This window comes from Ictidomys tridecemlineatus, chromosome 4 (genome assembly GCF_052094955.1).
Source record: "Ictidomys tridecemlineatus isolate mIctTri1 chromosome 4, mIctTri1.hap1, whole genome shotgun sequence".
Classification (NCBI taxonomy): Eukaryota; Metazoa; Chordata; class Mammalia; order Rodentia; family Sciuridae; genus Ictidomys; species Ictidomys tridecemlineatus.
In genome coordinates, this window is record NC_135480.1 from 206374227 (window position 1) to 206401927 (window position 27701).

The 27701-nt window shown below is 45.1% G+C and overlaps 1 protein-coding gene across 7 annotated transcripts; it reads right to left on the reverse strand.

Moving 5' to 3' along the window:
• Positions 1–1408: 1408 nt before the first annotated feature.
• On the reverse strand, positions 1409–27378 carry Ttf1 (transcription termination factor 1). 7 transcript variants are annotated; one of them, XM_078048516.1, is made up of 13 exons: positions 27282–27378; positions 21288–22313; positions 19787–20013; positions 18179–18364; positions 17116–17194; positions 14563–14693; positions 12569–12796; positions 11291–11339; positions 10765–10854; positions 9765–9830; positions 4604–4689; positions 3583–3770; positions 1409–2469 (listed from the first exon to the last, which is right to left on the reverse strand). In XM_078048516.1, the coding sequence occupies exons 2-12, from the start codon at positions 22304–22306 to the stop codon at positions 3589–3591; spliced, it is 2343 nt and encodes a 780-aa protein (XP_077904642.1). In that variant the 5' UTR covers positions 22307–22313; positions 27282–27378; the 3' UTR covers positions 1409–2469; positions 3583–3588. The 7 variants fall into 7 exon arrangements, 6 of the variants coding, with proteins under 6 accessions (XP_077904642.1, XP_077904644.1, XP_077904643.1 ...); XM_078048518.1 differs by lacking the exon at positions 27282–27378 and adding an exon at positions 26783–27275; XM_078048517.1 differs by lacking the exon at positions 27282–27378 and adding an exon at positions 26696–27275.
• Between the last annotated feature and the right edge of the window lie 323 nt (positions 27379–27701).

The window sequence follows — 27701 nt, forward strand, 5'->3', positions numbered from 1 at the left end:
GCCCTCTCTTGCCCACTCTGGGGCCTCAGTCTTGCCAAGTCAGCTCTGATTTTCACGGAGTGAGCCCCTGAATCCATCTCTCCAGCAGGCTTTCCTCTTCAGCACATTCTCTTGTACAAGACTGGGAGTCTGCTCAAATGTGCCCTAATGCAAGGTCTGCACCACCCAAAACATATTCATGGCTTCCCCAGGCAACCTACTCTACTTCCCTCGACACATACCGCCTCCCCTGTTTTTCCTTGCAAGTTCCTGGATTCTTACATGTAAAACAGATGATTGACAAAGGTAAGATGCATATGGTTTGCTTCTGTATGCCCATTTTGAGGGTTAGAGGCAGGGAGATAAGTGAGAAAAAAACTACAAAGTAAAACTTACAAAGTACACAGTCACTGGGTAAAATTTATAGTTCAAGTAATCACCCACTGTCACACACACAGTTGTGGGTCGCTTCCTCAAAGTCCATTCACCCGTTTGTCTGCTCACAGAACCCATGAGACATTCCACTGGGGGATTTACCAACTCAGCTAGATCGCAGCTTGAGTTGGGCCCACGGGCTGGAGCCAGTCCCATCTTCCAGGTTACAGTGAGCACTCAGCCGGGCATGTGCTCTGTGGGTCACGGAACAACACCAGGGCCTCAGCAGGAAGAGGAAGACAATCTCTTTTCTCTTCTGGGTTGACGGAGGGAAGACTGAAGTGAGGCTATGAGAGCCTGTCTTGGGGGCTGAGGGACTGTATGTGTGGACTCAGATAAAACAGACTTTGCAGAGGGACAGTGGAGAATCAGCTGGGAACCACATCTCTGGAGACCAGAGGAGCTGAACTAATGCTGAGTCCAAGACACAGAGGGCTGTGTGAGTCTGTCTTGCTGCAGATGCAGTCAAGAGTTCTAGACTAGGACTGTGCCTGTGAATCAGGGAGAGCACTTGTCAGGCACGTCCCAGGACCTGGGCTCAAACCCCAGCACGTCAAAGAGTTCTGTGTTACAAACTCACAATCCCGCTGCCCAGAGAGAACCAGTGTTGACATCAACATCTTGGGTTCATTTCATTCACTTTAATGCTTCTACATACACAATTTCCTTAATTTTTTTACTTTTACAAAATTGAGAAAATATATATATATATATACTCTTCTGAAATATTTCACATCAATCAAACCTGTTATTATCATTTCTAAACACTGTGCAATATTCTAGGGATATACCATAATTTAACAAGTTTCCTATTACAAATATTACAGGACAAATTCTTAAAAATTGATGGTCATAGAACATGTACATTCTTCAGGCTCTGATGAGTCTTACCAAATTGTCCTCCAAAAGGAATACAGCATTTATTGTCCCATCAGCATGGAGACTGGCATGTCTAGGGATAGGAGCTGACCACAGGAGAGATTCTAAGACAATATTCATTTAGTTTATATTTATTGTGTGTCCATTTTTTGCATGACACTGTGACAGGTGCTGGGGATACAGTGGTGAATAAGACTCTCACCCCTCTTCCGTCTCCCCAGGTGGCAGGTCTGGGCACAGGCAGGGCACTGTAGCCTAGTAACCAGTCAGGGGTGCTGCACACAGTGCTGTAGCACATGTCTGGCATCCACAGGCCCTGGGCTAGATCCCCAGCAACACACACCCCAAATTCTCTGCATATTCTGATGGGGTGTGGCTCAGTGGCACAGTGCTTACCTGACAAGTATTGTGTGAACCACTCAGCCCTGAGGACACAGTGGAGCCACACTCGGCACTGACGGCCCACGTTTAGCCACTTTCTTCTCCTGTACAGGTGGCCCAGATGCCCTTGTTGCAGGGTTCTGCTACGGGGCGGCCCACACAAGGCACTCGGAGACTAGAAGGCAGGAGGAGGCAGAAGCCCTTATATAGCGTGGAGACACATGTTCCTATAGAGGTACATGTTGGCGAAGGGACATGTGCACAGGCTGCCATGAGGGCAGCAGCAGTGGACAGCCAGGGGTTCATGGAGGTGCTGGGAGGCAAAGAGGCATCAGTGCCCCATGCAGGGGCTACAACAGCTACCTGTATAGTCCCAAACTCTGGATAATCCAACGCCCCCCCACCCCATGCTGACTCCTTCATTCCATTTAACAACCTTTGTAACCTAAAGCCCAACAAATTCTCTGTTTTGCTTTCCTGAATGACAGAAAAGCCTGCCGCTAAAATTACCCTTGAAAACCCAGCAGGAGTTGTCCTGAGGCTTCCGACAAGCCTCAGAGCCAGGCTTTCAAACAACGACAGAAGAAACTGCTGCTCCTCTTTTTGTTCAGCTGGACACCACATGAACGCAGTAACCAGCTTTCAGAGGACAGCTGATATGAGGAGTACCATTCACAGACACTAGAGTCCAGGCAGACGGGGTGTGCAAGCAGTGACACACACCAGTTGGAGGAAGAGAAGATCCACACATCCACCTCTCGCCTTTCTGCACCAGGAACGAACTGCACCTGAGCCCTGGAGAAACAGAGTGCAGAGTGGCATGTGTCTCGGTGCTGAGTGTGCCGTGCACCCACACAACCAGCACCACAGGTGTGCCCTCCCCTCTACTGCTCTGCAGCCCCATGGGCGTGCTCCTCTCCACACAACAGCACTTTCATAGGAATGTTAGTAAGTTTCTCATGCTCCACAATAGATGCCATCACCTGCTCCGGCCATTGTAAACATCACTGCCAAAAAGAACTTTACTAAGTGCTATAGTTTGGATGCCAAATGTCCCTCAAAGGTGCACGGGTTACTGGCCCACATCCTGGCCTGCACGGACTATATAATTTTTGAGTTTCCCTTGGTGTGAGGAAAGCTAGCTGAGAAATATAGCGAAAAACTACCCAGCACAGAAAATAATTTTCAAAGAGCGAGGGCGGGATGGCTCTGCAACCTCAGGGGTCCTGCCTCCACAGTAGGAGGAGAGAGAGAAGAGCCCACTTTTGCTTTATTTATACAAGGGGGCTGCAAAGGATTTCAATGGAATGTTCTTTTGCCAAATAAGGTAGGAGGGGGGCTGTCCAAGCCCAGTAGGTAATGCCCAAGCCCGGAGCTAAAGAACAGCCTCTCTAGCCCAGTGAAGACGGAGCTCACCACGTGCTTTGTGTAATCCATAAGTGGGAGAAGCCTCAAAATGACTTTTAATGCCAAACCAAAATCTCCTTGGCTTCAAGGCTGAGTAGAGGCTATTCAAATAGCTCAGGGATGGCCCCCCCATACGTGCTAAAAGCTTGGTTCCCGGGGTGCTGTTGGTGGGAAGTGGCAGGACCTTTAAGATGAGGGGCCTGGTGCAAGGTCTCCAGGGTGGGGCCTCCCTCCTCTCCTCCTCCTCTTTTGCTTCCTGGCCACGAGGTGACCACTTCTGCTCTGCCGTGCACTCCAACCATGCTGTGCTGCCTCACTACAGACCAAGGCAACAGGACCAACTGATCACGGAGCGCAGCCTCCAAAACTGTTGAGCCAGAACAGACCTTTTCTCTTTACAAGCCGACTGTCTCAGGTATTTTGTTAGAGTAATGGAAAGCTAACATGTTAACATGTGTACAAACTAAGACAAATTAACAAAAAAGGAAAAGAAATGGTAACCTCTGCTTAACTTTGTTCTTCTGTGTCTTCTCCTTCACTATCGTCTTCAGAATGAAAGATATCTCTAAATAGGAAAACCTGCTTCGGTGCTGTGGGAGTCTGGATTCTGGTCCCTTTTCTCACCATCTTCTTTTTTAACTTTTCTTTAAGCACAGGTAGACTAGTCTTGTAAAGGTAGTCGATGATCTCTGCAGAACACAAATTTAACCTTGAAATTATTCACCTGCACAAAACCTCTTACATCAAAGAACATGGGATACAATAATGCACCGATCTTATCACCACAGGTTACTCATTTTCTCTCGCCCAGACCTTGAACAAACCCTATGAGTTAGGCCCTATTTTTAACCCAGTTTCCCAGTGAGAAAACTAAGGCAGAAAGAGCAGCTTGCCCAAGGCCATGGAGCTAATGGGGGTGCAACTTGGGAAGTGGCGTGAGCTGAATGCAGAGCAGTGCCTCAGCACACGCTCCAGAGTCCAAGGTTACCCCAACTGTGGCTCCAGGCAGAGCACCACTGCTGGGAAGGCTATAGCATACCTCCCTGGAGCATGTTACAGGGAAACCCAGATTGTGCACTCTGTTCAGAGAATCTATGTTTCTAACTAGTGCCCCACAGAGTCCCGATGGATCTGAGTGTGGGAGCCCCACAGCTAAACTCCCTGTGGAACCAGGCACCTTCCATTCTTTCTGGAACAGCATGTCGTGTGGTGTGAGTACACGGGGAAGTGTGTGGGCTATGCTGTCTGCACACGTACACACGTGCCATGTGCACATGTGTGCACAAGTGTGTGTGACAGAAGCACCAGCAGGACACAGTTACTGAGTGGTCACCAAGTACCAAGCACCATGATAACCACATAACATGGTGCATCCCCTCACTTGGTCCTTTTGAAACTCCTGCTAGATGAGGATATGATTGCCAATATTCACCATTTTACACCTGGTGAAGCTGAGGTTCCAGGAATCACATCACCTGCCCACATGACTGGGCTCTGAGCCACCCATGTTCAAAGTACTGACCTGGAAACGTCTTTCTCTGCCAAAAGGGAACACAGGCCGCCTTCAACTTATAAAACTTAGTTTGAACATAAGATGGAGGCACATCGCTTTAGAAAGAAAAAAAAGAAAATGTCAGTTAAAACTTACCATTTCAATACTTGTGTAGTAAACACATTTATTCAGGTGGGGGCTATAGACACACCTAGTTTTCTTACCTGGAACCTGAAATCATCACATGTATAAATGTGTGGCTTGAGCCACATCCCCAGCCCTATATGTCTCATTTCTATTACACATTTTGATACAGCAGTATAAATCCTGCCTGTCAAAAAGCATTAACGGACAACTTCACAGAAATTTTTTTTCTCATATTTCTTTGTCAGCCCTGTGCTTCTATTCCCGCAAGCAGCTTGGGCAAGTGTTTTAAAAGCTGAAGAAATGTGACACTGTTTGCTTGCTTGTTTTTTGAAGATAAAATGGCTGATTGTAAAAGTTAGATTTATTTATTATATAAACTTGGGTCCAAGATGACATTTTTTAAAAATCTTGTTTTTAGATATACATGTATATGATCTCTCTATTTTGTTTATTTATTTTATGTGGTGCTAAGGATCGAACCCAGTGCCTCATATGTGCAAGGCAAGCACTCTGCCACTGAGTCACAACCCCAGACCCCTAAGATGACATTTTTAACCAGCTTATGAACAATCTTGGTAAGTTGGAAAATACTTTTTCTTTCTTTTTTTTTTTTTTTTAAGAGAGAGTGAGAGAGGGGGACAGAGAGAGAGAGAGAGAGAGAGAATTTTAACATTTATTTATTTTTTCTTAGTTCTCGGCGGACACAACATCTTTGTTGGTATGTGGTGCTGCTGAGGATCGAACCCGGGCCGCACGCATGCTAGGCGAGCGCGCTACCGCTTGAGCCACATCCCAGCCCCGGAAAATACTTTTTCTACAGGATAATTTACGACAGTCAAGTTGATGATGCTTGTCCATTAACTTTTTTTTTTTTTTTAAATATATGGGTGCCCTAGCCTCAACCCAGACAATTAATTTTTTTTTAATATTTTATTTTTTAGTTATCGGTGGACACAACATCTTTTTTGTATGTGGTACTGAGAATCGAACCCGGGCCGCACGCATACCAGGCAAGCGTGCTACCGCTGAGCCACATCCCCAGCCCTGTCCATTAACTTTTTATGCATCATTAATAAAATTACAATAATAAAGAAAGAAAGAAATGAGACACATATGAAGTTATTGCTCATTTGGACCAAAAACAACAAAGCAGCTGGGTGCAGCTCAGGCACGGAACGCATGCTTAGTGTGGAAGGCCCTGGGTTCAATCAGTAGCACCAAACAGTAGCAGCTCTTCAGATGGCTCTGTTCAGCTGAAGCAGGAAGTCACCAGGGAAACGCGGTGTGGTGGCTAACCCACGCGGAGCTTGCCTGGGGCTGGCTGCCAATGGCCTCACACAGCACCAACAATCCTCGAAATACTCTGAACTGGAGCTGCTCCTCTCCCTCTTCTCCCTCTCACTTTGGAGGTGAGGAAATTGAGGCACAGCTAACGAAGGTGGGTGCTAGGACTTGTGCTGAGTAGTCTACTCCAGATCTACACCCTGGTTACCACCCTTCAGACAGGTACATTTGTCACAATTCCAAGGTGGATTTATATATTTTTTATGTGCAGAACTAAACAAACCAACAAACAAACAAACAAAAAAGCCTACGGTGTTTAGATTTTCAATTTACACTATATTTCAACTAATAATAAGCAGGACAGAAACAACCAAATCTAATATTTTTTTTTAAAGTAAAAATCACTTAACTAAACTATCTGGATTTTTTTTTTTTTTTGTACTGGGAATTGAACCCATTGGATCACACCTCCAGTCTTTTTAGTATTTTAAGACAGGGTCTTCCTAAGTTACTCTCTCACTAATTTGCTGAGACTGGCTTTTAACTCTTTTTTTTTTTTTTTTTTTTAAGAGAGAGAGAGAATTTTATTTTTAATATTTATTTTTTAGTTCTCGGCGGACACAACATCTTTGTTGGTATGTGGTGCTGAGGATCGAACCCGGGCCGCACGCACGCCAAGCGAGAGTGCTACCAGTTGAGCCACATCCCCAGCCCTGGCTTTTAACTCTTGATCCTTCTGCCTCAGCCTTCTGAGCCATGGGATGATAGGCGTGTGCACCACGCCCAAAAAGGAAGAAAAATTTAAAAGGAGCCAAGCATCCATTTTAAAAAGTGGAAAAACAAAGCAAAATATTGACTCAAAGAGAGCTGGGAAGTTTTAAGAGACTTTGAGCACATTTCATTTACCTTTAGTGTCTTTAGTGGGGGTGGAGGTGGGACGGCTGATCAGATTTGCTGATCCACAGTACACAGAGTTCTTTTTTTTTTTTTTGTGGTGTTGGGGATTAAACCCAGGGCTTGTGCACGTGAGGCAAGCACTTTACCAATTGAGCTATATCCCTAGCCCCAAAGTTCCTGAATACACATGTGTTTATGTAACATGCATGTACCCACCAATGCTCCACGCAGTTTGTCACCAAGAATATATCTTGAAGCTCTCTACTGCCACCTAAAGGCTTTCTCATTCTCTACTGAGCTACACAGTATCTCACCGCACCAGAGCCATCTACCCACCCACCCAGGACACTATCAGCGGACAGTCAGGCTATTCTAGAAAAACACTATACACTACATTGTTCTGCACAGAAGCCATTTCAATTTTGTGTGAATTTATTCTGTAGAATATATTTCTAGAAATGGAATTACTCGATTCCAAATAGATTCACTCAAAAGGAAAAATTAGAATTTTCAATGGCACTGAGGCCATAGAGCACATCAAATCTGCCACATATTAACAATGTCCAGAGGGGGTAAACACGGAGGCTTAGCAAGGATGGCTTCAGCTACTGAAGGGGGTGACAGAAGCAAAGGGCCATTTATTTTGTATTTGTCTAAACTTTCTCTGACAAAAAGTTCCAGGGGGTAAAAAAAAAAAAAAAAAACTACAATGCTGGTAAAATAGTACGTAGAGGAAAACATATGGCTTTGAATTACAGCAGAAAGGAAGAAAAATTTAAAAGAAGCCAAACACCCATCTTAAAAAGTGGAAAAACAAAGCAAACTATTAACTCAAAGAGAGCTGAAGGAAAAATACAATAAAGAGCAGAGCAGACGCCAAAACAACCAGCAGAGGGTGGGCAGCTCAGAGCTGGTTCTTTGAAAAGACAACCTCTATGACTCTTGTTCAGAAAGAGGAAAAATCGGAACAGTGCTCCTGTTCTGTAGCAGGCACCTAGTGTAGGATGCCCAGGAGGGGCATGGGTGTGGGTTTCCATGGGACTGGGGCCACCCTTCACTGTTTCCCCTCCTGGCAGCCTCTCCAGTTATGGACTATGTAACCTATTTCCTTTTCTTTAAAATATTGTAAATCTCACACAATAAACCCAAGTCCTTCTTCCTTTTGGGTGTGGGTGTAATATTCAATTCTGTATTTGCATTCTCATATGCCTCTAAAAAAAATCCTAACTAGAACACAGTCCCAGAACCACATTAATTCATTAGACCAAGAGCAATGGCAGGACATTATAACCATCGGGGAGCGTGGAAAACAGAGGACACCCAGGCTCCACCCCAGACCAACACTCCTGGACTGCCTGGCTGTGGCATCAACATTCCCAAAAAGCTCCCCAATGAGCTCAATGTGCAAGCTGGGCTGAGAACCCAAGTCAGAACGCCACGAGGGTCACAAAGCTCCAGCCTAGGCACACAGGGAGAACCGTAACCCCTGCCATGTCTGCAGACAATGCCATGTTGTCATGGCACTCATGACACTCATGTCTCAGCAACCTGTGATGCAGGGCAGCCTGGCTCAACCGCTGCCGTCACACACCCTGGCTATCCTTTGTCCCTCTGATGTGCCAGCCCTGCCCGCCTCCCCTGACTTTCACATTGCTCCCCTCTGCCTAGGACACTCTTCTACTCCCATCTGGTTTATGTGTCGCCCTTTGTGACCACCTGGAGAGGTCTTCTAACCATCCTATGTCATGACTCCCTCCCCAGGTCTCTTCTACCCTACTTTATTATTTTGTTAGGACCCAAGCTGTCTGAAACTAGCTTACTTGCTTACAGTCTTGTTATAGGAGAGGTGAGCCCTGGAGTCCTAACTCACTCGAGTCTTGTGTCTCGTATGCAATACGGGGTCAGAAAGTAGACTCCGTTAGTGCCATCACTGCTGTTAGCATAGTTTGTTGAGGGTTTTTAAGTCAATCCCTTAGTATACAAAAATATCTCTATCAACAGAACAGAAGCTCTGCCAGGGAAAGCAACTATCTTGTTCAATGCTCCATCTTGAGGCCAGGAAAACGCATAGCACATAGCTGCTCATCCTGGTAGAAGAAGAGCAAATGGGCCTTAATTTTCCAGTAAAGAGACTGAAAAGGAGCACACGCCAGAACCCCTTGGTCTCCAAGGCAGAGTGTGCACAATCTGTCTCTGCCGCCTCGCCTGCCATGATCAGTGGACAGCATGCTGACACTTTCCTAGTTACAACCATATTTTTTTTTTGGGGGGGGGAGGTGGGGTATAACCAGGGATTGAACTCCGGGGACACTCAACCACGGAGTCACATCTCCAACCCAATTTTTGTGTTTTAATAGAGAAAGGCTCTCAGTGAGTTACTTAGTGCCTCACTATTGCTGAGGCTAACTTTGAACTCGAGATCCTCCTGCCTCAGCCTCCTGAACTGCTGGGATTACAGGTGTATGCCACCACGCCCAGTCTACATATTTTTCACTTGAACACTCAACTAAGTAGGCGGGGGTCACAGTATCATGCTCTACCTGAAGTCTAATCTCAGAGCACTTTGGGTATGACGAGCCACAGCCCTCAAGTGCACAAACACACAGAAAACAAAAAACGTCCAATTAATGCTATTTAGTGAAATGAAAGCTTACCTAGCTAACAACTCAGTGCCTTTAATTATCTGCTTCTAAAATTTATTATTTACTCTGAGTTATATCAAATTGGTTTTCTTGCAAACTGGATTAATTTTAAGTATCATTTACACATAATTCCATATGCAGTATGAATTTCAGACCCACTTTTTAAATTCTGAGTCATCTCTAGTTTGTAAGTTAACTTAGTATTTAACAAATGGTCTTACCCTATGGCACTAGCAAGATCTTCCCAATCTATTTCATTGGCGTCTTCCACATTTATTTCATATAACCTGTAAGAAAGAACAATGAAAATCTCAAGCAAAAATCAGGACAAAGCACATCTTCATGGAACCCCAGGATGTCAAGGGCTGGAGGCAGCTGGGGTGTTTGCCCCATCCAAGGCCAGGCCACCAGGCAAGTCAGTGACTGAGCATCTGTGCTCAGCACTCACAGCATGACAGCCATGGTGTGAAGACCTTTCTGTGCATCGTCACTTAGAGTGACCCTTGACATCTGTGATGAGGTCGGGGGACAAGGCCCATTCTGGACTCAAGGAAAGGGGATTGACAGGCCACTTGCTCAAGGCTTCACAACTAACAGGTGTGCCAGCACTGGCCCCGGCCTGTCTGACCTGACCTGCTCGTCTATGCTGTCTGTCTCTCTGGCAAGGGAAGAAAGGTGGCCATGTAACTAGGCAGGCGAGTATTGAGAACAAGGAGGCACCCCAGTGAACCAAGCAGAAGGGCTGACAGGGCGCCCAGAGCCAAGCTCTCCACTCTGTGCTGTTAGTTGGTCAATACAAGCCCAGGCCACATCTCCTCTGCCCTTGGAACGCTCCTGGGAAGACTCTAAGAGACCAAGCCACAAGCAGAGCAGCAGGGCTCTGTCTGAATTTTCTATTCACATTTTCCAATGGACAGAAATAACTCCCATCCATAGGGAAAGCTCTGAAGACTGAAATAACCAGTGAAGGAGTGCACAGAGTGCTCCATGCACATGTCTCCACCCAACCCTCCCAAGGACAGCAGGAGGCAGGGAACTTCTCATCTTCAGCCTCATTTAAGGGAAACAAGCAGAATGAATTTGTTCCACCCACAGTACCTGTAGAAAGTGCCAGAGCTTGTACCTAACCCTTAGCAATGACACGGCAATCTCTGCTATGTCAACGGCCACTCTGGCTAGAGATAAAACCCATTAAAATAGCACCAAGTTCTGTCCCTGTACCTTTCAATAAGGTTGATTTTGGCCTGCAGCGCATTCACTCCACGATACACAAAACCACCATTAGTCATCCTCTTGGTCAGAATTTCCGTCCTGTGTGAAAAGGAATAAAAATTTCTTTTTTATTTCTAACATTTCGATGACTTTTTAATGTTCAACTCATTTACCATCATCAAGAACATACCTATTTGAAGAAAAAAAAAAAGAAAAAAGTGGGAAGGAATCCGTAAAATGATAGAAAGTTATTGATTTCTTAAATTTGAATGATGGATGGGAAATTCTACAGGTACACAAATTATAAAATTTTCATAATGAAAGTTTTAAAAAGGGAGGGAAAAAAATAATCCTATTAACAGGTGCTAAGCCTATTAAAGGTGCTCTTTAAACTCAATTCACGGGCTAGGGCTGGGGCTCAGCAGTAGCGCACTTGCCTGGCATGTGTGAGGCACTGGGTTTGATTATCAGCACCATATGTAAATAAATAAAGGTCTAAACAACAACTAGAAATAAATAAATAAACTCAATTCACCTTTGTTTATACAGCAGGTGGACACTGTCCTTGTTACCATTCCCAGTGTCTGGAACACCAAGCAGAGCACATTTAGAAAAGTGGTAAGAGAAGTAATGAGCCTTCTAGGGTCAGTAAAGCTCTGAGTGACAGTGCTCACCCAACTAAACACTTAAAAAAACACTAATCTTGAAGAATGAAATTTGGTACAATCTGATGGACAGACTGTTAGCTCTTCAGATCACATTCTTGATAAAGGAGATGCTAGACACCCACGTAGATGACCGACACTGATCTCTCCAACAGTCTGTTGTTCACAGGTTTGAAAAGTATCACCTGCGGCCACTTCAGCATTACTTGAGGTAGACATATGTTCAGCATGCAAAGTTTTCCATTTTAAAATTACAAACACTTTTGTCTGTCTTAAATGTGTTGATTCTGAAGGGCACCAGCCTTGATCACTCCCCTTGAAATGCTCAGCTGTCACCTCCTGCTGCAGCTTGGGCAGAAGGGCTCTGCTCCCTCCATGTCACATGCTCCCAACATTCTGTTCTCTGGAGTTTCCCTAAGTGTAGTCTCCCATGAAAACCAACAAATATGGGGCTGCGGCTGCAGCCAGATCAGGACTGAGCCTCTGAGTGACTGACCAGCAAAGGGTGCCACTGGCTCACTGCAGGTGAGAACAGAAAAGCCACAGAGAGCAAAGCTAAAAAGGCAAAGCCACAATCAATGACCACCATTCTCAGGACTTCTCTTCTAAACCCGAGTTTCCTACCATTTAAAAAAAAATGTTCTCTGTGGGCTGGGGATGTGGCTCAAGTGGTAGCGCGCTCGCCTGGCATGCCTGTAGCCCGGGTTCGATCCTCAGCACCACATACAAACAAAGATGTTGTGTCCGCTGAAAACTAAAAAATAAATATTAAAATTCTCTCTCTCTCTCTCTCTTAAAAAAAAAATGCTCTCTAGTTTTATAAACGAAATAAAGTCAGAGTCAAAAATCAGAAGTCCATTTCATTATTAAAAAGGCTTAAGTCCTGGGTAAAGAAGCCATTTGTTCCAGCATGGAACACTCCTCAAGCCAGCAGCTTGCACCTATCTTTGAGTCAGGGCAAATCAGGTGCTCATTTAATTCAGATGTTGACACTGGAGCAGTTGGGGCATTGGGCCGCAGAAGTTCACTTCTGACCTATGAGTGTCCATGGGCGTTCTTAGCAGCGTCACCTCTCCGCCCTAAACCAGTGAGCAACACAGGAGAGTCTTGTTGAAGTTTGTATTAGAAGTTGTAAACTTACCACTTACTTTTGCACTGCATCCAATTTCTGGTTTCCACTTTAGCTTCCACTTCCACCCAGGATATGCCCTTGTAGAGTTTTTCCCGGACGATTGACAGGCGACCTTCAGGATTCTCTTGGAGCTGTGAATCCATCTCTTCCATCTCCTGGGGAGACATTTTCTTTAAAATCACCTCTTCAACAGCCTTGATGAGCCTCTGTGTTTCCGTCTTATTCCAAGCACCGTGATTTCTTTCTGTAGACATAAAAGGATGGTCTTATAGCTGCTAATCTACGTGCTTTCAAAAACAACCCAAAACATGAAAAAGTCAGGCACTTGTCAGAAGATAATGGACATCAAATTACAAACTTAAAACCATCAAATTGGGGCTGGGGTTGTGGCTCAGTGGTAGAGCACTTGCCTAGAATGTGGGAGGCACTGGGTTCAATTCTCAGCACCACATAGTAAATAAATGAAATAAAGGCCTATCAGCAACTAAGAAAGTATTAAAAAAAAAAAATCAAATTACATGCCAATTTTTTTTTTTTTAAGTTTTAGTTGTAATTGGACACAATACCTTTATTTATTTATTTTTATGTGGTACTGAGGATCGAACCCAGGGCCCCCACACGTGCTAGGCAAGCACTCTACCTGAGGCACTCTACCACTGAGCCACAATCCCAGCCCAAATTACATGCCAATTTAAATAAAATTATTAAGCTTTAGTATTTGGCCATGATTCTTTTTCAGAACCAAAGCCAGAAATTATTAAACAGACATCCCAGGCTGCCAGTGTAGCTCAGTGGTACAGAACTTGCAGTGTGCATAAGGCCCTGGGTTCTGCCCCAGTGCTGGGAAAAAAGTCCTTTCTTTAAACAACGATTTCATTCAACTTCAATGAAGTTGTTCTTCCTGTTTCCAAGAGCAACATCTACTACGCCACACTGTGAGGCTCCCAAGCATGTGCTAGGAAAGAGTCCAACGACTCTCTTGTCATGCACACACCTCCCTCCTCAGCTCCTCCTGTGATATTGGTGGTCACTGTGATGCCCACCCAGCACTTGACAAGAGGTCCCAGAGTCGCCCTAAGGCCATCCTCCTGTGCAGATGTCAAGAAGCATCAGAGGAGCTTATTCCCTGTGGATAGGCAGGTGTCAGAGCATTAGAGTTAGCATCAGCCCACAGCCTGCACAGGGCTTCAGTTTGGCTCCCACAGTGTTACCCCCTCCTGCTCCACAATAATAATTTGGATAAATATTTGGAAATAAAGAGATTTCCAAAGGGAGAAAAAAAGATACTTAGAATTCACAAAAAAATTTTTTTTGGTACCGGGGACTGAACTCAGGGGAACCCAACCACTGAGCAACATCCCCAGCCCTATTTTGTATTTTATTTAGAGACAGAGTCTCACTGAGTTGCTTAGCGCCTCACCATTGCTGAGGCTGGCTTTGAACTTGTGATCCTCCTGCCTCAGCCTCCTGAGCTGCTGGGACTACGGGCGTGGCCACCGCACCTGGCCCAAAATATTTTAAAAATTCCAGATTTTTGCTTTTCTTCTTGGAAACTGAAAGGACTGGCTGCATCACACTACTTGAGTGGCCAGAACACGGACTCTGTGTTCAATACACCCCACCTGAGGCCCGCTTTCTCAGAGCAATCTGGGATGTTTTAACGGGAAGAACATAACTAAAGGAACTTTCTCTAAATGAAGAGTAAAACTGACAGGAGACAGCAGTGCTTTTCCTCCCTGCCAACAGGCCACCGAGCGCGCGCTTCCCTCCCACAGGCTCCTCCACCCAGCTCCCCATCCAGCCTCTGTGAAAGTTATATTCTCACTAAACTCAGATGTAGTCAAAACCAGTGTAGTAAAGGTAGCACAGGTTCACTGAATGCATAAAAAAGTGAAATGAATGAGCAGAGAAAATGACCCTAAAATAAAGAGTGCTCTTAGAGGCCAGCCAGCAGCAACCTCTGGGAGCTGGCTCAGTTGTGGCTCCTTCACCATGAAATGAGTCACTTACGACTGCTGATCTGGGAGAACTTCAGGGCAACCGAGAGGCTGCTTCGGGCCACCATGGCTCCAATCTTTTTCCAGTCGTTCCCGTGGAGGGAATGGTATGCCTTCAACTTCTCCGTATCTCCTTGGCTATACCTGAGAGAAGAAGAATGTTCCTAAAAATGGTAATCACTGCAGCATGCTGCCAGCATGGAAAGAGCCAAATGCAGGGCGCCAGAAGCCCACATCCAGGCCTGACGATCCCCGCTCCTATCCCTGCATCTCAGGATCTCAGCAGAGCAAATAACTTCTCTGTCCATTTTCACCTCCCAGCCTCTGTACCTGTGGTGGAGGCAGTCCGCTGACCCACAAAGGTGCCCCTCAGAGAGGGCTGCCTTGGTCCCCTCCCCAGCTCTGGTCATGACATGCAATTACACATCACGGGCTCTCGCTTGCTGGTGTGGCTTCCTCTAGACCATGGCTGCCTGACAGAAATATGTTAGCCTCACAGGGATTCACTTTCATGGAGTATTAATGAAATTAACTGAAGAATACATTCTCTTTAACCCCATGAAGAATGCTATCATTTCATTATGTAATTCGTATCAAAAAACACTGAGCTATTTTACATTCTTCCCTTCATATCCGGCCTCCCACAGCCAGTGTTTCCTTGACTCTTGCAGCACACCACAATATGGACCCACTAGGTTTCAAGTGTCCAATAGCCACCCAAAGCTGGTGGTCATGTTGTGGATGGCCCAGCTCTGGAATGGAAGTTCTACAAGGACAAGGACCCTGCTGGTCATGTCCTCTATGGTATCCACAATGCCTGAGAAACAACAGATATTCAGTAAACATGAAGCCAATGGCTGAACACAAATATGTATCTTTTTAAAGATTTAAAATGTACCAACCCCACGAAAAAAACAATTACCAAAAAAAGCACTATAAAATTAAAAGTACATTGAGATTGAAATACCTTAAATATTTTAAGTGAAATAAAGCAATCATTTTAATAGACTAAGATTCCTATCCCTCAGTATGGGTAGAGGAACCCAGATTATGTTACTGCTTAGGCAAATAAAAGAAGTTCTAGGAAAATACTAATTCTTGATAATAGCAATCCAGAACTCCTTCAGCACAATAACATCCTAAGGCTTTCAGAAAGTCATTGTCAATGCAGACCACTGGGACTCTACAGGGACTCTACACTCTTCATTATTAAGAATAATGGTGGGGCTGGGGTTGCGCCTTGCACGCGAAGGGCCTTGGGTTAGATCCTCAGTGTCACGTAAAAATAAACAAACAAAAATAGAGGTACTGTGTCCAACTACAACTAAAAAAAAAATACATTAAAAAAAAAAAAAGAAGAAGAAGAATGGTGTACTGGGTGTGGTGATGCATACCTATAAGCCCAGTGGCTCAGGAGGTTGAGGCAAGAGGATCAGTAGTTCAAAGCCAGCCTCAGCAAAAGCGAGGTACTAAGCAACTCAGTGAGACCCTGTTTCTAAATAAAATACAAGATAGGACTGGGGATGTGGCTTTGTGGTCAAAGGCACCAGAGTTCAATCCCCAGTACACACACAAAAAAAGAATAATGGTATGAAACAAAACCTCCTAGTACTTCCCCCTCAAGGAAGTCAGGGTCTTCCTGAGATAAAACAGCAACTTAAAGATGCTTGCAGCAACAGCACAAGGGAACTAGGAAGGATAAGTGTACAACAGGGAAAGAGATGTGCTGACTTTGAACACCTGAGCCTAAATTCTAAGCCTAAAGCCTTGGTCTTTGACTTCCTGGTTCCTTTCAGTGAGGAACCCTTCAGTTAAAGAAATACTCTAAGGTAGTGACCACCCCAACACAAATCATGTGGCACAAACAAATTAACTTCTTAAATCATTACAATAACAAGAATATTACTATTCCAAAGTTTATTCTCGCACTTATGTTGCAAGCAAAAACAGGTTACCCTTGCTGCCACCACAGACTTGCCAAAGGCATGCTTTTAAGTGCCATTTAAGACACCGTCTTCAGTGAATTTTCCTAAAGCTCTACTCACACTGTCTAATCTTGGGGTTTGGGAAAAGGGTAGGGTGGGTCTGCATGTGGAAACTTTCCTCACCGAAAGTTGAGAGTAAGAACCACATTAAGCGCTCTATGTAGAAACCCCAGAATTGCATATAAATGATCTAATGTTCATTTTTACTTCCACCTTCAAATCCAAAGAATTGTGCTAAAAGGCAGGCGGGTGCATCATGTGGGGAGCGCTGAAGTCCACAGGCACTTATGACACAGAGGAGAGAGCAGGGGTGGCGTGAGAGAGGAAGGGCTTGTTGAGTGCTAAACCAAACACAAAGGAATGCCGAGAATCAGGCAAAGGTTACAAAAGGGTTATTAAAGAGGTGGAAACTTAAAGGACCTTGAAGACAAATTGAAAAATATCCAATCCAGTGTCATATGTAAAGTTCCTCGTGACTTTTGTTTTCCATCTAGTGCTAAGGATATTTGACTTGTAATGTCAGCAAAGAACTTTTTCTCTAGAGAAAAAAGTTCTGGCTTGAATTAAGACATTTTTCTTACCTGCCTTTGTAATTATTGACATCGAACATCTTCTTTGCTCGATAGTATACGAGTTTCCAGGGCCGAGCAATGCCCTTACCTACAGTCAGAAGAAACAAGAGTCAGAGGGGCCTGAAAAGGCTGGAGTGAAATAGTCACAACTGCAGCAGGGACCCAGGACAGCCTCCCTCTGTAGCTGCACTAACTATCCTCAGCCCCGTGCTGGTCCTGCAGAGCTGGCCTGGGGAGCAGACGCCTGCCATCATTGCTGCCCTGGAGAGCTTTGCAAACTGGATGCTAAAGCACTGGAGACTCCAGATTCTGGTCTACTCAGTTCACGGAAAAGACCCATAGAAGGCAAAGTATTTTTAACATCATTTGAATTAAAAAAAGAAACACCCTAAGGCACGGGACACACATCAACAGTTCTCCATAAGATGAAACTACATTTTTCTCACTTTCCCTCTCTAGAAGACATGACCCCGACCCTCCAGACAGATTTTCTTCCCTTGGCTCCTTTACTGCATGGCCTCCTAACCTCCCACAGCCCCAAACACACCGCCCACCTCTAGAACTGCAGGAGACCAAGGTGCATGTAGGCATGGGCTTTGGGCTTTGTGCAGCACATGCAGAGTAACAAGAATGGGACAAGACACCAAAAGCCACAAATATTGCCAAGTAGGAAAGACCAAAAGTGATCACTTAATTTTTTTTTTTTTTGATACCATAGATTGAACCCAGAGGCACTTTACCACAGAGCCACATCCCTAGCCCTTTTTATTTTGAGACAGGGTCTCACTAAATTGCTTATGGACTAAGTTGCTGAGGAAGGTCTCAAACTTATGATCCTCCAGCCTCAGCCTCCAGGATTGTTGGGATTACAGGCATCTGCCACTGTTCCTGGTTTCACTTTATTTTTCACAAAATTCATAAAAGCACTGCAGCTGGGAGACATGGACACGTTCCAAATCCCCAAAAGTTCTGACTGGCGGTAAGAATGCTATTCACCACAGGAGCAATTAACGCGTACTGCAGGCAGGGGACGGGAAAACTGGAGGGTCAGGGTAAGCACTTCTGAACTCACCAATGTGCACCCTAAACGCATGCTTTCTTTTCAATTCAGTAATGGCAGACTTCTCCTCTGGGTATCTGTCTGTGTATAGCAGCTTGTCTGCATTTTCAATTCCTGTCAGAGACAGAAATTCTTGCACATTTTTCTCTATCTGCTTATTTTCCTTTGCAGAAAATTTGCCAAATCTAATAGCAATACCTAGGATTGACGAGGGGAAAGGGAGAGAGAGTAGGTTTTGTCAGTAAGAACAAAAGCAAACCCCTGGCTCTTAGAGCACCAGGCCCACCTGTGAGGAGCAGCTGGGCTGGTGCCCTTGCCCTTCATCCCAGACCCCACCTTAAGAACCCCTCCCTTCCTTCAGATTTTCTCCAAGGTCCTCCCTGCTCATCCCAGTCAACTTTCCTACTTCATCAATCTTCTAAAAATAACATATATTCATTAAAAATCCAGATAGCATTAAGTGAAAAGTTTAAAAAAGTCCCTTCCCTCCCCACATGGAGGGTGGTGCTCTGCCTAGGCCGGCAGGAAAGTGTCAGAGGTGTCCAGTGCATGCACTCTGGGGAAGGGCAGCAGACATCACACCCTCTTCCTGTTCACCAAGCAAAGCACTCATTGACTGCTACATAGTATATTTGTCTTTCTTTCTTTTCTTCCTTTTTTATGTGCTGGAAATCCAAAGATTATCTTTTTGTTCTCAAATTTATTCTAAAAATACTTTTCTTTGGTACCAGGGATTGAACCCAGGGGCACTTTACCACTGAGCCATATCCCCACCCTTTATATTTTGAGACACGGTCTCACTAAATTGCTTAGGGCCTTGCTAAGTTGCTGAGGCTGGCTTTGAGATTGCAATCCTTCTGCCTCAGCCTCCCAAGTCACTGGGAATAAGGTCTGTATAATTGCACTCAGTCTAAGAATACTTTTTATGAAATACGTAACTCAAAAAATTTCAAGATGGGACTGGGGTTGTGGCTCAGTGGTACAGCGCTTGCCTCACACGTGAGAGACCCTGGGTTCGATCCTCAGCACCACACATGTCCATGTATAACTAAAAAAATATTTTTAAAAAATTTTAAGATAATGTCAATAAAAAGGATCAAAATCAATAAAAAGGATCCTTAGAAACTACTCTATAAATGGTGTGCACATGTAGTTTGTCTATTTCTATGTCTCTTCAAACTGATAAACTTGTTTTACTTTCTTCACTGATCAGTGCTATTGGGCCTCCCCTGGTAGACATGCAGGAAATAGTGCTCATTTGCAGAACACAGCCTACACCAAGCACTGAACCAAGGAGAGCAGGTTCTGCCTGCTGGAGTCCATGCCCACCACAACCAGCTCATCCTCAAATTACCATTTTAGGGAAAGAAATTACACCTCATCTCAGTTGAATTAAGCTGCCAATATTTTAATTTTGTTATCTCCCTTGTGTCCTACACTAGAAGTGGGGCAAGGAGGAAAACGCAGGCCCTTCATTTCAACATTCCACGGCTCAGAAAACAACTCTGGGAGGAGAGAGCCCAAGGGGCTAAAGGATGTTTTTTCTGTGAATCTGTCAACCTGAATCATTCACGACACCACCCAGGAAAATCCAACCTCCACTAGGGGCCACAACCTCACCCTGAGCTTTAAATTCTTTAAACCGTCCCAAGTCGTCACGGTACATCCGCTTGATGGTAGTGGCAGCCCTGTCCTTTATGTCAGGAATGAACTCCTGGAGCTGCCTCACAGCGGAATCCAAGTCCACATCTGAGTCACCAGACTCTCTCTGCTCTTCAGATAAACATCTTGCCGTGGAATCCCCAGGCAATGCCAAGCCATGCTCTTCCTCAACTGCAGGGTTTAACCTAAGAGGGAAACCGGGTTAAACACTGACTACTGCTTGCCCTGACGGCCAGTCAACTGCTTTCCTAAATGACCCTCAGTCTACCAGAGTTCAAATTAGACAGGACCTTGGAGTTGATTCAGCTCATGATTCTCAAAGTAACTTGATTTACATGGATATGTGTCCAAGGTGGCCTAGGAAGTAATGTGAAGCCCTAATTCTACCAAATACTGTTTATACTACAATTTCTCATCTTTTTTTGATTTTAGATATTAACTCTCATCAGCAAAACCCTCTTTTACTTCCACTAAGAATCAGAATTGAAAAAACAGTTCTTCCAGACCCTCCCAACGAGCTGAGCTTTATAACACGATGTTATCAAATGGTTAGGTCAGTGATCCCGGTTGGCATAGTCAGAGTTGTTTTTACTCCAGATAGTTAGGGCATCATTTTCTCCTCTGATTTATTTTCTATATAGGTACCCTAAGTCCTCCCCAAACCATCTGCCCTTAGTATGCTTGGTCACATCAGCGACCCTCTCAGACTGGCACCACCGGAGGGAAGGGAGAACAGCTTCCAGAAACTCACAACTGAGGTGAGCTAAGAGCCACACTCCGGCACACTCCTGCCTCGCAATCAGTGGTCTGGAAACTGATCTGGGTATCAGTTTGGGAAAAGGGTAGGGTGGGTCTGTGTGGAAACTTTCCTCACACGAGGACAGAGGACACGAGTGGGCCCATGACTCTCATCAACGCCACCTGACATGCCCTCCTCATAACTTTCATGTGGAAATATTTTAAGCCAGAACAGGAGTGAGAAAGTCACTGAGTTAAAATGGGGAGAAAATAGGTCCTGAGGGACTATGAGATAAAGTGGTCTTTAAAACACCTCTTTATCTTCATCCATCATATAGCATACTTAAATGGTATTTACATAAATAATGGTTTCACTAAATTAACATGTAGTGACAATATTAAACCAAGATTTTTTTTTTTTGGCTGTTCTATAGAATGTGAAGTATAACATATCAAATCCTTCTTCCTTTTTATGGATGCATTTTGGGATCTTAAGTATCTTTTCAACTTATAGAGTTTTAGGATTCAAAATAGCTCTTACTGAAATCTAGTTTAACTGCTTTACTTTAGACATGAAAATATTAAGCCACCTGCCAAGTGTGCTCAACTAAATATGTGCATTATTCTGCATGTGAAAGCGCCTGTGACACCTGCCACTTACTACCCTGTGCTGAAGGAAGAGGCCTCACGCACACAGCACAAGGCAGCCACTCTCACCTACCTCTGCGCCTCTGGCACCTGCTTCTCCCCCTGCGCGGCCTGGGCTCTCCCCTCTAGGGACCGGACTGTTACCCTTTCTTCCATCATGGTGCTTTCGCCCTCCAGTGAACCAGAGCGCGTGTTCCCAGAGTTTTCATCCAGTGCTGAAGAACCACCAGACTCCACAGGGCTTTCCGCGGAGACATGTCTCCTCCTCTTGGCCTTCTTCACAGCACTGGACCTTCTCACCCTCTTTAGTGTGTCACTGCCTTCTCCAGCCTCTGCTTCAATGGCCATCTGAGGTTCTTCAGAGGGATGGTGAGCTAGATCCCCAGGCTCCGCTGAGGCTTCCCACTCCTGCACGCTGGACCTTTTCCTCTTTTTTTTCTTAGACTTCTTTTTACCAGTGGACATTGGTGGTTCTGAGATTTCCCCTTCAAGGCTCAGAGAAAACAAGGGTGGCTGCGCCCGTGACTCCGGCTGGGGCAGGACAATGCTCCCTTGAGGGCCCTGGGGTGCTGCAACTCCCCCCGGCTGGCTCCGACTCTTTCTCCCCCTGGCTCCGCTCCACGGCTCCTCTGGCCCACCTTTAGGAGACTCAGTGGCCGTGTGCTCACCCACCACACACCCTTCTGCTGAGTTTTGCTCTCTGCTGATATCTACATAGACGACATCCACGTCTCTCCCCAAGTTCTTGGGCGTGTTCTCAATGTTTTCTTTATCCACGAGGACATAAGCAACCCCTGTTTCCGGGTCTACCCCCAGAGCACTCTTTCTCCTCTTTTTCTTCTTCTTGTTTGTAGAAGTAGCCTTTTCAGTCTGATCACAGATTTCTGGTTTTTTCAAAGGAGAAGAAATTAGAAGCTGGAAATCTTTTTTCTTCTTACTCTTAGTTATTTGAAGCTGGTCACCTTCCAGAGAGGAGATTCTGAAACTTTCATGGGCATGTTTCTGGGGTCTTTCCTTATATGCAAAGTACTTTTTGTTCTTCTTGTCAAAAACTGGAGTATGAATCTCAAATCTGTTTGACTCTCCTTCCATTTTATTCCTACAGGGAAATGTGAAAACAACTTTAATTTTTAAATGTATTTGCATTTTATTTTATTTTGGTACTGGGGATTTAACCCAGGGGTACTTTACTGCTAAGCTACATCCCCAGCTCTTTTTTAAAATTTTGATACAGGGTCTTCCTAAGTTGCTTAGGGACTTGTTAAGTTATGGAGGCTGGTTGAACTTGTGATCCTCTTGCCTCAGCCTCAGAGTCACTGGGATTACAGGTGATTACCCTGTAATCAGGATTATCCTGCCCAGCAATTTTTTGGATTTTAAACATTAGCGTGGGTGGGGGGATCTGGCAAAATGAAACTATATGACAAACAAGAAGCCTGGAACCATAATTGTAAATTATATATATTATTAAAAATGCAGAGGAGGCTTACTGCAACCAATTGTCCAGTCCCATTGCCTTTATGATGTAAAGGAGAGCACTCCGCACACTCAGGTCCCTGCTCCTCACAGTCTCATCTCTGACCTGTCCAGCTGTGCTCCTGCCACATATGCCTTGTTATGGTCCTTTAAATATGTCCTTGGGTCTCCTGGGTGACCTCTGCTGACTCCCACTCTCTGGCCTCCTGCCATCCCTCACAGCACAGCTTTAAGGTCACTTCTTCAACAAAGTGGGCTTGGCCCACTCACCAAATGGTATCTTTCACAAAAAAACTGTGCTTCTCTTTGGTAGCATTTAGCCTAGTTGTAATTTTAGTGTCCAACAAAGAGTGAAAATCCTGCAATGTGCTAGAATAAATTTGCATAAGGCTGTAAGGGTAATACGAATACATAAAGCACACACATTTTGGGGCTGGGGATGTGGCTCAAGTGGTAGCACGCTCGCCTGGCATGCATGCGGCCCGGGTTCGATCCTCAGCACCACATACCAACAAAGATGTTGTGTCCGCCGAGAACTAAAAAATAAATATTAAAAAAAATTCTCTCTCTCTCCTCTCTCACTCTCTCTTAAAAAAAAAAAAAAAAAGCACACACATTTTAGAATTTAAATATAGTAAGAAACTTATCTTACCAAAGAGAATGATTAAAAAATAAAAATTTGGGGCTGGGGATGTGGCTCAAGCGGTAGCGCGCTCGCCTGGCATGCGTGCGGCCCGGGTTCGATCCTCAGCACCACATACCAACAAAGATGTTGTGTCCACCGAGAACTAAAAAATAAATATTAAAAATTCTCTCTCTCCTCTCTCTCAATCTATCTTTAAAAAAAAAAAAACATTCAAAAAAAATAAAATAAAATAAAATAAAAATTTGTAAATGTCACATACTTCTCGCTCTTTATTAGTTCTAAGTTCACAATTTTAGATTTTATTTGTTTTTGACTAGGTAATTCATCTATGTGGTTCATAAATCAAAAGAATCTCCTTGCATTCCCCCTCCTGAGCACCCAAGTATTCTGATCTGCAGCCACTGCTGTCACTAAACGACAGACCCTCATGGCCTCAAGCCTGAAGGCTATGTGTTTTCTGCAGAAGGCACGTAATTTATCTTGGGGAATAAATGGCAGCTGAGAGAACAGGGCTGCTGAAAGAAAAGGATATGAAAGAACATCTGCACTTAACACTTCAAGGCAAGTCCCTTGGCCCCTGGACCTTATCTCCCATGCAAGCACTGTTGTGGTGTGAACTGATAAATACAATCAATAAGAGTAAGTTATAGGTTATGGATTAGTAAAGAATATAGATTATAAGATTTTGATAAGTGAGATAATTATAAAGCAAGAACTGTCATAGGCAGGCTTAAGACTCCATTTTGCCGCGTTCTAAAAAAAACTATTATAAGAGCAAACTGAAATGAAAACTGTTTTCTTATAAAAATTGTCTTTCTATACTTTGTACCCCACAAATTGTACCCTACTCAGGATGCAGCAGTGGTCATGGTGCGCTACTTCCTGGATTTGCCCTTGTGGGTCTACATGACTTTGAAGTAGATTCTCGCCCTGCCAACTCCTGCCCAAATTCAGGATGTGACTGTCTAGCACTTGCTTGAACCCAGGACTGTGGCTAATGCTTTTTTTTAGCTTCTGTTTATCACTTGCTTGCTGACTGGAAAACTCCAGTCCTGCCTACAGCCCTTAGGTCCCACTTATTGTTTTAATTTCTGTAACTGGCTAGCTTACATGGTGATAAGCAAGCCACTGAGTTGTGGTTTTTGTCCTTATATTCTTCTTGGATGGACCAGGAACCTGCTGTCCTCTCACAGAACTTTTTTAGTCTCTATGCTGGGTGACAGTCCCTGGCCAGGTAAATAAAGATCTTTTTTGATTTGAATTCAGACTTAAGAGTGCTTTCTGAAGCGGCTCCTCCCCTAACAGCCCTTAGAGGTCTGGTGGCCTCCTCCCAGTTGTCAAGCAAGCTGGGAACCACCCTCCAGAAAGACAAGGGGTCTATGACCTCTCTGAGGACTCAGCTATAGCAAAAATGAGTACTGTGTTGACTCCCTACTCAGATAGGGTCTAGCAGGTTTTGTCTTATGCACCTGTACAGCCCCAGCATCTAGCAGAGTACCTGGCTCTTGGGAGGAGCTCAAGGTAAGGTAAGGGAAATTGAGCCCTGAAGGCCTTAACTACTGAGGCTTTTTAATTTTTACTTAGAGACAAGTCTCATTAAGTTGCTTAGGGCCTAAGTTGCTGAGGCTGGCTTTGAACTCCTCAGCCTCCTGAGCCACCAGCCACCACGCCCACCTGGCTCAATGAATGTCTTCTTGAATAAATCAGTGCCTTCTTTTTGGCTGCCCTTAACCTGCTCAGAATGGCTGAAGGAAAAAAACCTCACAACTAGACAGAAGGGAACCGCTGCAAATAGTTGGTTCCTGACTACAGATGGGACTTGAACACTGCTCAAAAATCCAACTGTTTCTCTACATCTATGTGCCCTAGAGGGTAGCTAGTAGCCACATGAGGCTTCTGAGCTCTTGAAATGTGGCCAGGCCAAACTGCACTTATTTTAAAATACACGTTGCATTTCAAGATTCAGAACAAGAAGGTAAAATATCTCATTAATAATTTTTATATGGGCTGGGGATGTGGCTCAAGTAGTAGTGGGCTCACCTGGCATGCGTGCGGCCCAGGTTCGATCCTCAGCACCACATACAAAGATGTTTTGTCCGCCAAAAACTAAAAAATAAATATTAAAAAAAAAAATTCTCGGGGGCTGGGGATGTGGCTCAAGCGGTAGCGCGCTCGCCTAGCATGCGTGCGGCCCGGGTTCGATCCTCAGCAGCACCACATACCAACAAAGATGTTGTGTCCGCCAAGAACTAAGAAAAAAATAAATAAATGTTAAAATTCTCTCTCTCTCTCTCTCTCTATCCCCCTCTGTCTCTCACTCTCTCTTTAAAAAAAAAAAAAAAAAAAAAAAAAAATTCTCTCTCTCTCCCTTTAAAAAAAATAAAAATTTTTATATGCTCACTTAATATTGAGATCAGAATTTGGGTATTGGGTTAGGTGAAATACACTCCTAATTCTACTTGTTGCTTTGATAACTTTTAATGTGTTTACTAGCAAATTGTCAATGACATATATGGCTTGTATTGTACTACTTTGGATAGCCTTGCTCCAGGCACTTCATTCACTCTTTTTTAAAAATTTTTTTTAGTTGTAGATGGACACAATACCTTTATTTTATTGTTTTTTTTTGTTTTTTTTTTTTAAGTTTTATATGGTGCCGGGGGATTGAACCCGGTGCCTCACCCATGCTAGGCAAGCACTCTACCCCGAGCCACAATCCCAGCCCCTCTTTACACTGTTCTTGAAATATTTCAAAGTTCCTTCACTTCAACAAAGTTTTAAATGCCATTCTTCTCTCTCACTTGCAGCAAACTTGCCTCCAACTTCACACTCATACAATTTAGAAAAGAAATACTTCACCCTCCAAACCCAACATCCCTGCTTCCTCCTCTCCCCTTCTCTTGCTGCAACAAAGCATCCCTTCTCCTGACAAAGGCCATTTCCAGCCATGTGTACGCTGGATCCCAACCCTCTTCTGCCGTCTCAGAATCATAATCTTGCCCGTGAACACACCCACTACAGGAAGGAGATGCCTGCTGAGGATGCGGAAAGTGAATACCTCCCAAATCAACAAGTGAATCCTAATGTGCCATCAGGAAGCCCTGGGACCCCCTACCAGAGCACCTGAAATGTAAATCTTGACAAGTCCCTTTAAAACCTCCCTGTCCCTCTGGATCTGGAGAGTCACAACCTCTGGGACAGGAGTCCCAGGTGTTTCTCCTTTGCTAGCAAAGCAATAAACCTTCTTTTTCCTTTTTCTCAAAACCATGTCCTCATTATTAAATTGCCATTGATTGGCATTGGGGACAGGGATCAAGCTTTCAGTTACAAGGATGACCTTTCAAATATATAGTCATTACCTGCTAAAAACTTTTTACGGCTCCGCGACCACAAGGCTCTAGGATTGGTCATGATCCGCCCCGTCGGCCCAGCAATCCACCTCTCACCTGGGCTGGGTGTCGGACGCCGCCGTCCCTCAGTTCCCACAACACACCATGCTCCGACTCCTCCCGGGCCCGGCAAAGACCGCTCTTCCTCCGCGCCGCCCTCCTCCCTTTAACTGGGCCAGGCACGGGGGCCCCTTTCTCCAGCGTCCCGGGCCCCTGGGTGCACCCGGCTTCCCCGCGCAGAACCCGCGGCCCTCAGGCGGGCCTGGTCCCCTCGCTCGCGAACGGCTCCCCAGGGCTCGAAACTTATCCGACCGACGGGGCCAACAGCTCCCCCATCGAGCACGCGCCGTTCGCAGTCCCCGCCACCTCCGGGCGGCGAGGTGAGGCGGACTTCGGGCCTCCCACGCCGTCCGCCTCAGTTCCGGGTGGCGAGGCCAGGAGTAAGCGACGCCGGCCGCCCTGCGCCCCCGCGCGTCCCAGGATAACGGGGTCATCACGGTCGCCAGCTGGCGCTCGGCCACCAGGACCCCGCCAACTCCCATGCCCTCCAACCTACCCCTCAGGACCGTCGCAGCCAGCCTTCTAACCCGGAAGTGCTGCCGCCGCGCAAGCGGAAGTAGCCTTACGTCGCCTTCCGGTCCTCTCGGCGTCGCGCTGCCATAGTAACTCGGCTCCGCCTGAAATGGCGCATGCGTAGTTGCCTGCCCGCGTGTTTCCCCGAGTCTTAGGGTAAGAGGTCGAGTAAAAGGTGCGACAAAGTGGAAACCAACCAACAAACAAAACTGGTTGACCATCAGAATTGTAAAGATTATGATTATAATTATGATTATGATTAAATCTGGGGATGTAGCTCAGTGGTAGAGGTCTTGCCTAGCACAAGTTCCATCTCCAGCACCACAATCAGGTCATCAAACGTTTAACTTTTTCGCATAGTGAACGTAGCCATCTAGGCAACAAATTTTTCATTTAATTTCAT

What these genes read in the sequence shown, in the direction of transcription:
- Ttf1 (XM_078048516.1), bottom strand. Translation starts at nt 22,306, where the DNA reads ATGGAAGGAGAGTCAAACAGATTTGAGATTCATACTCCAGTTTTTGAC. An exon ending in TGCGTTTAGGGTGCACATTG is followed by an intron (nt 17,195 to 18,178) that starts GTGAGTTCAGAA and finishes TTCTGACTGTAG; the next exon opens with GTAAGGGCATTGCTCGGCCC. An exon ending in GATCTTGCTAGTGCCATAGG is followed by an intron (nt 4,690 to 9,764) that starts GTAAGACCATTT and finishes TTCTTTCTAAAG; the next exon opens with CGATGTGCCTCCATCTTATG.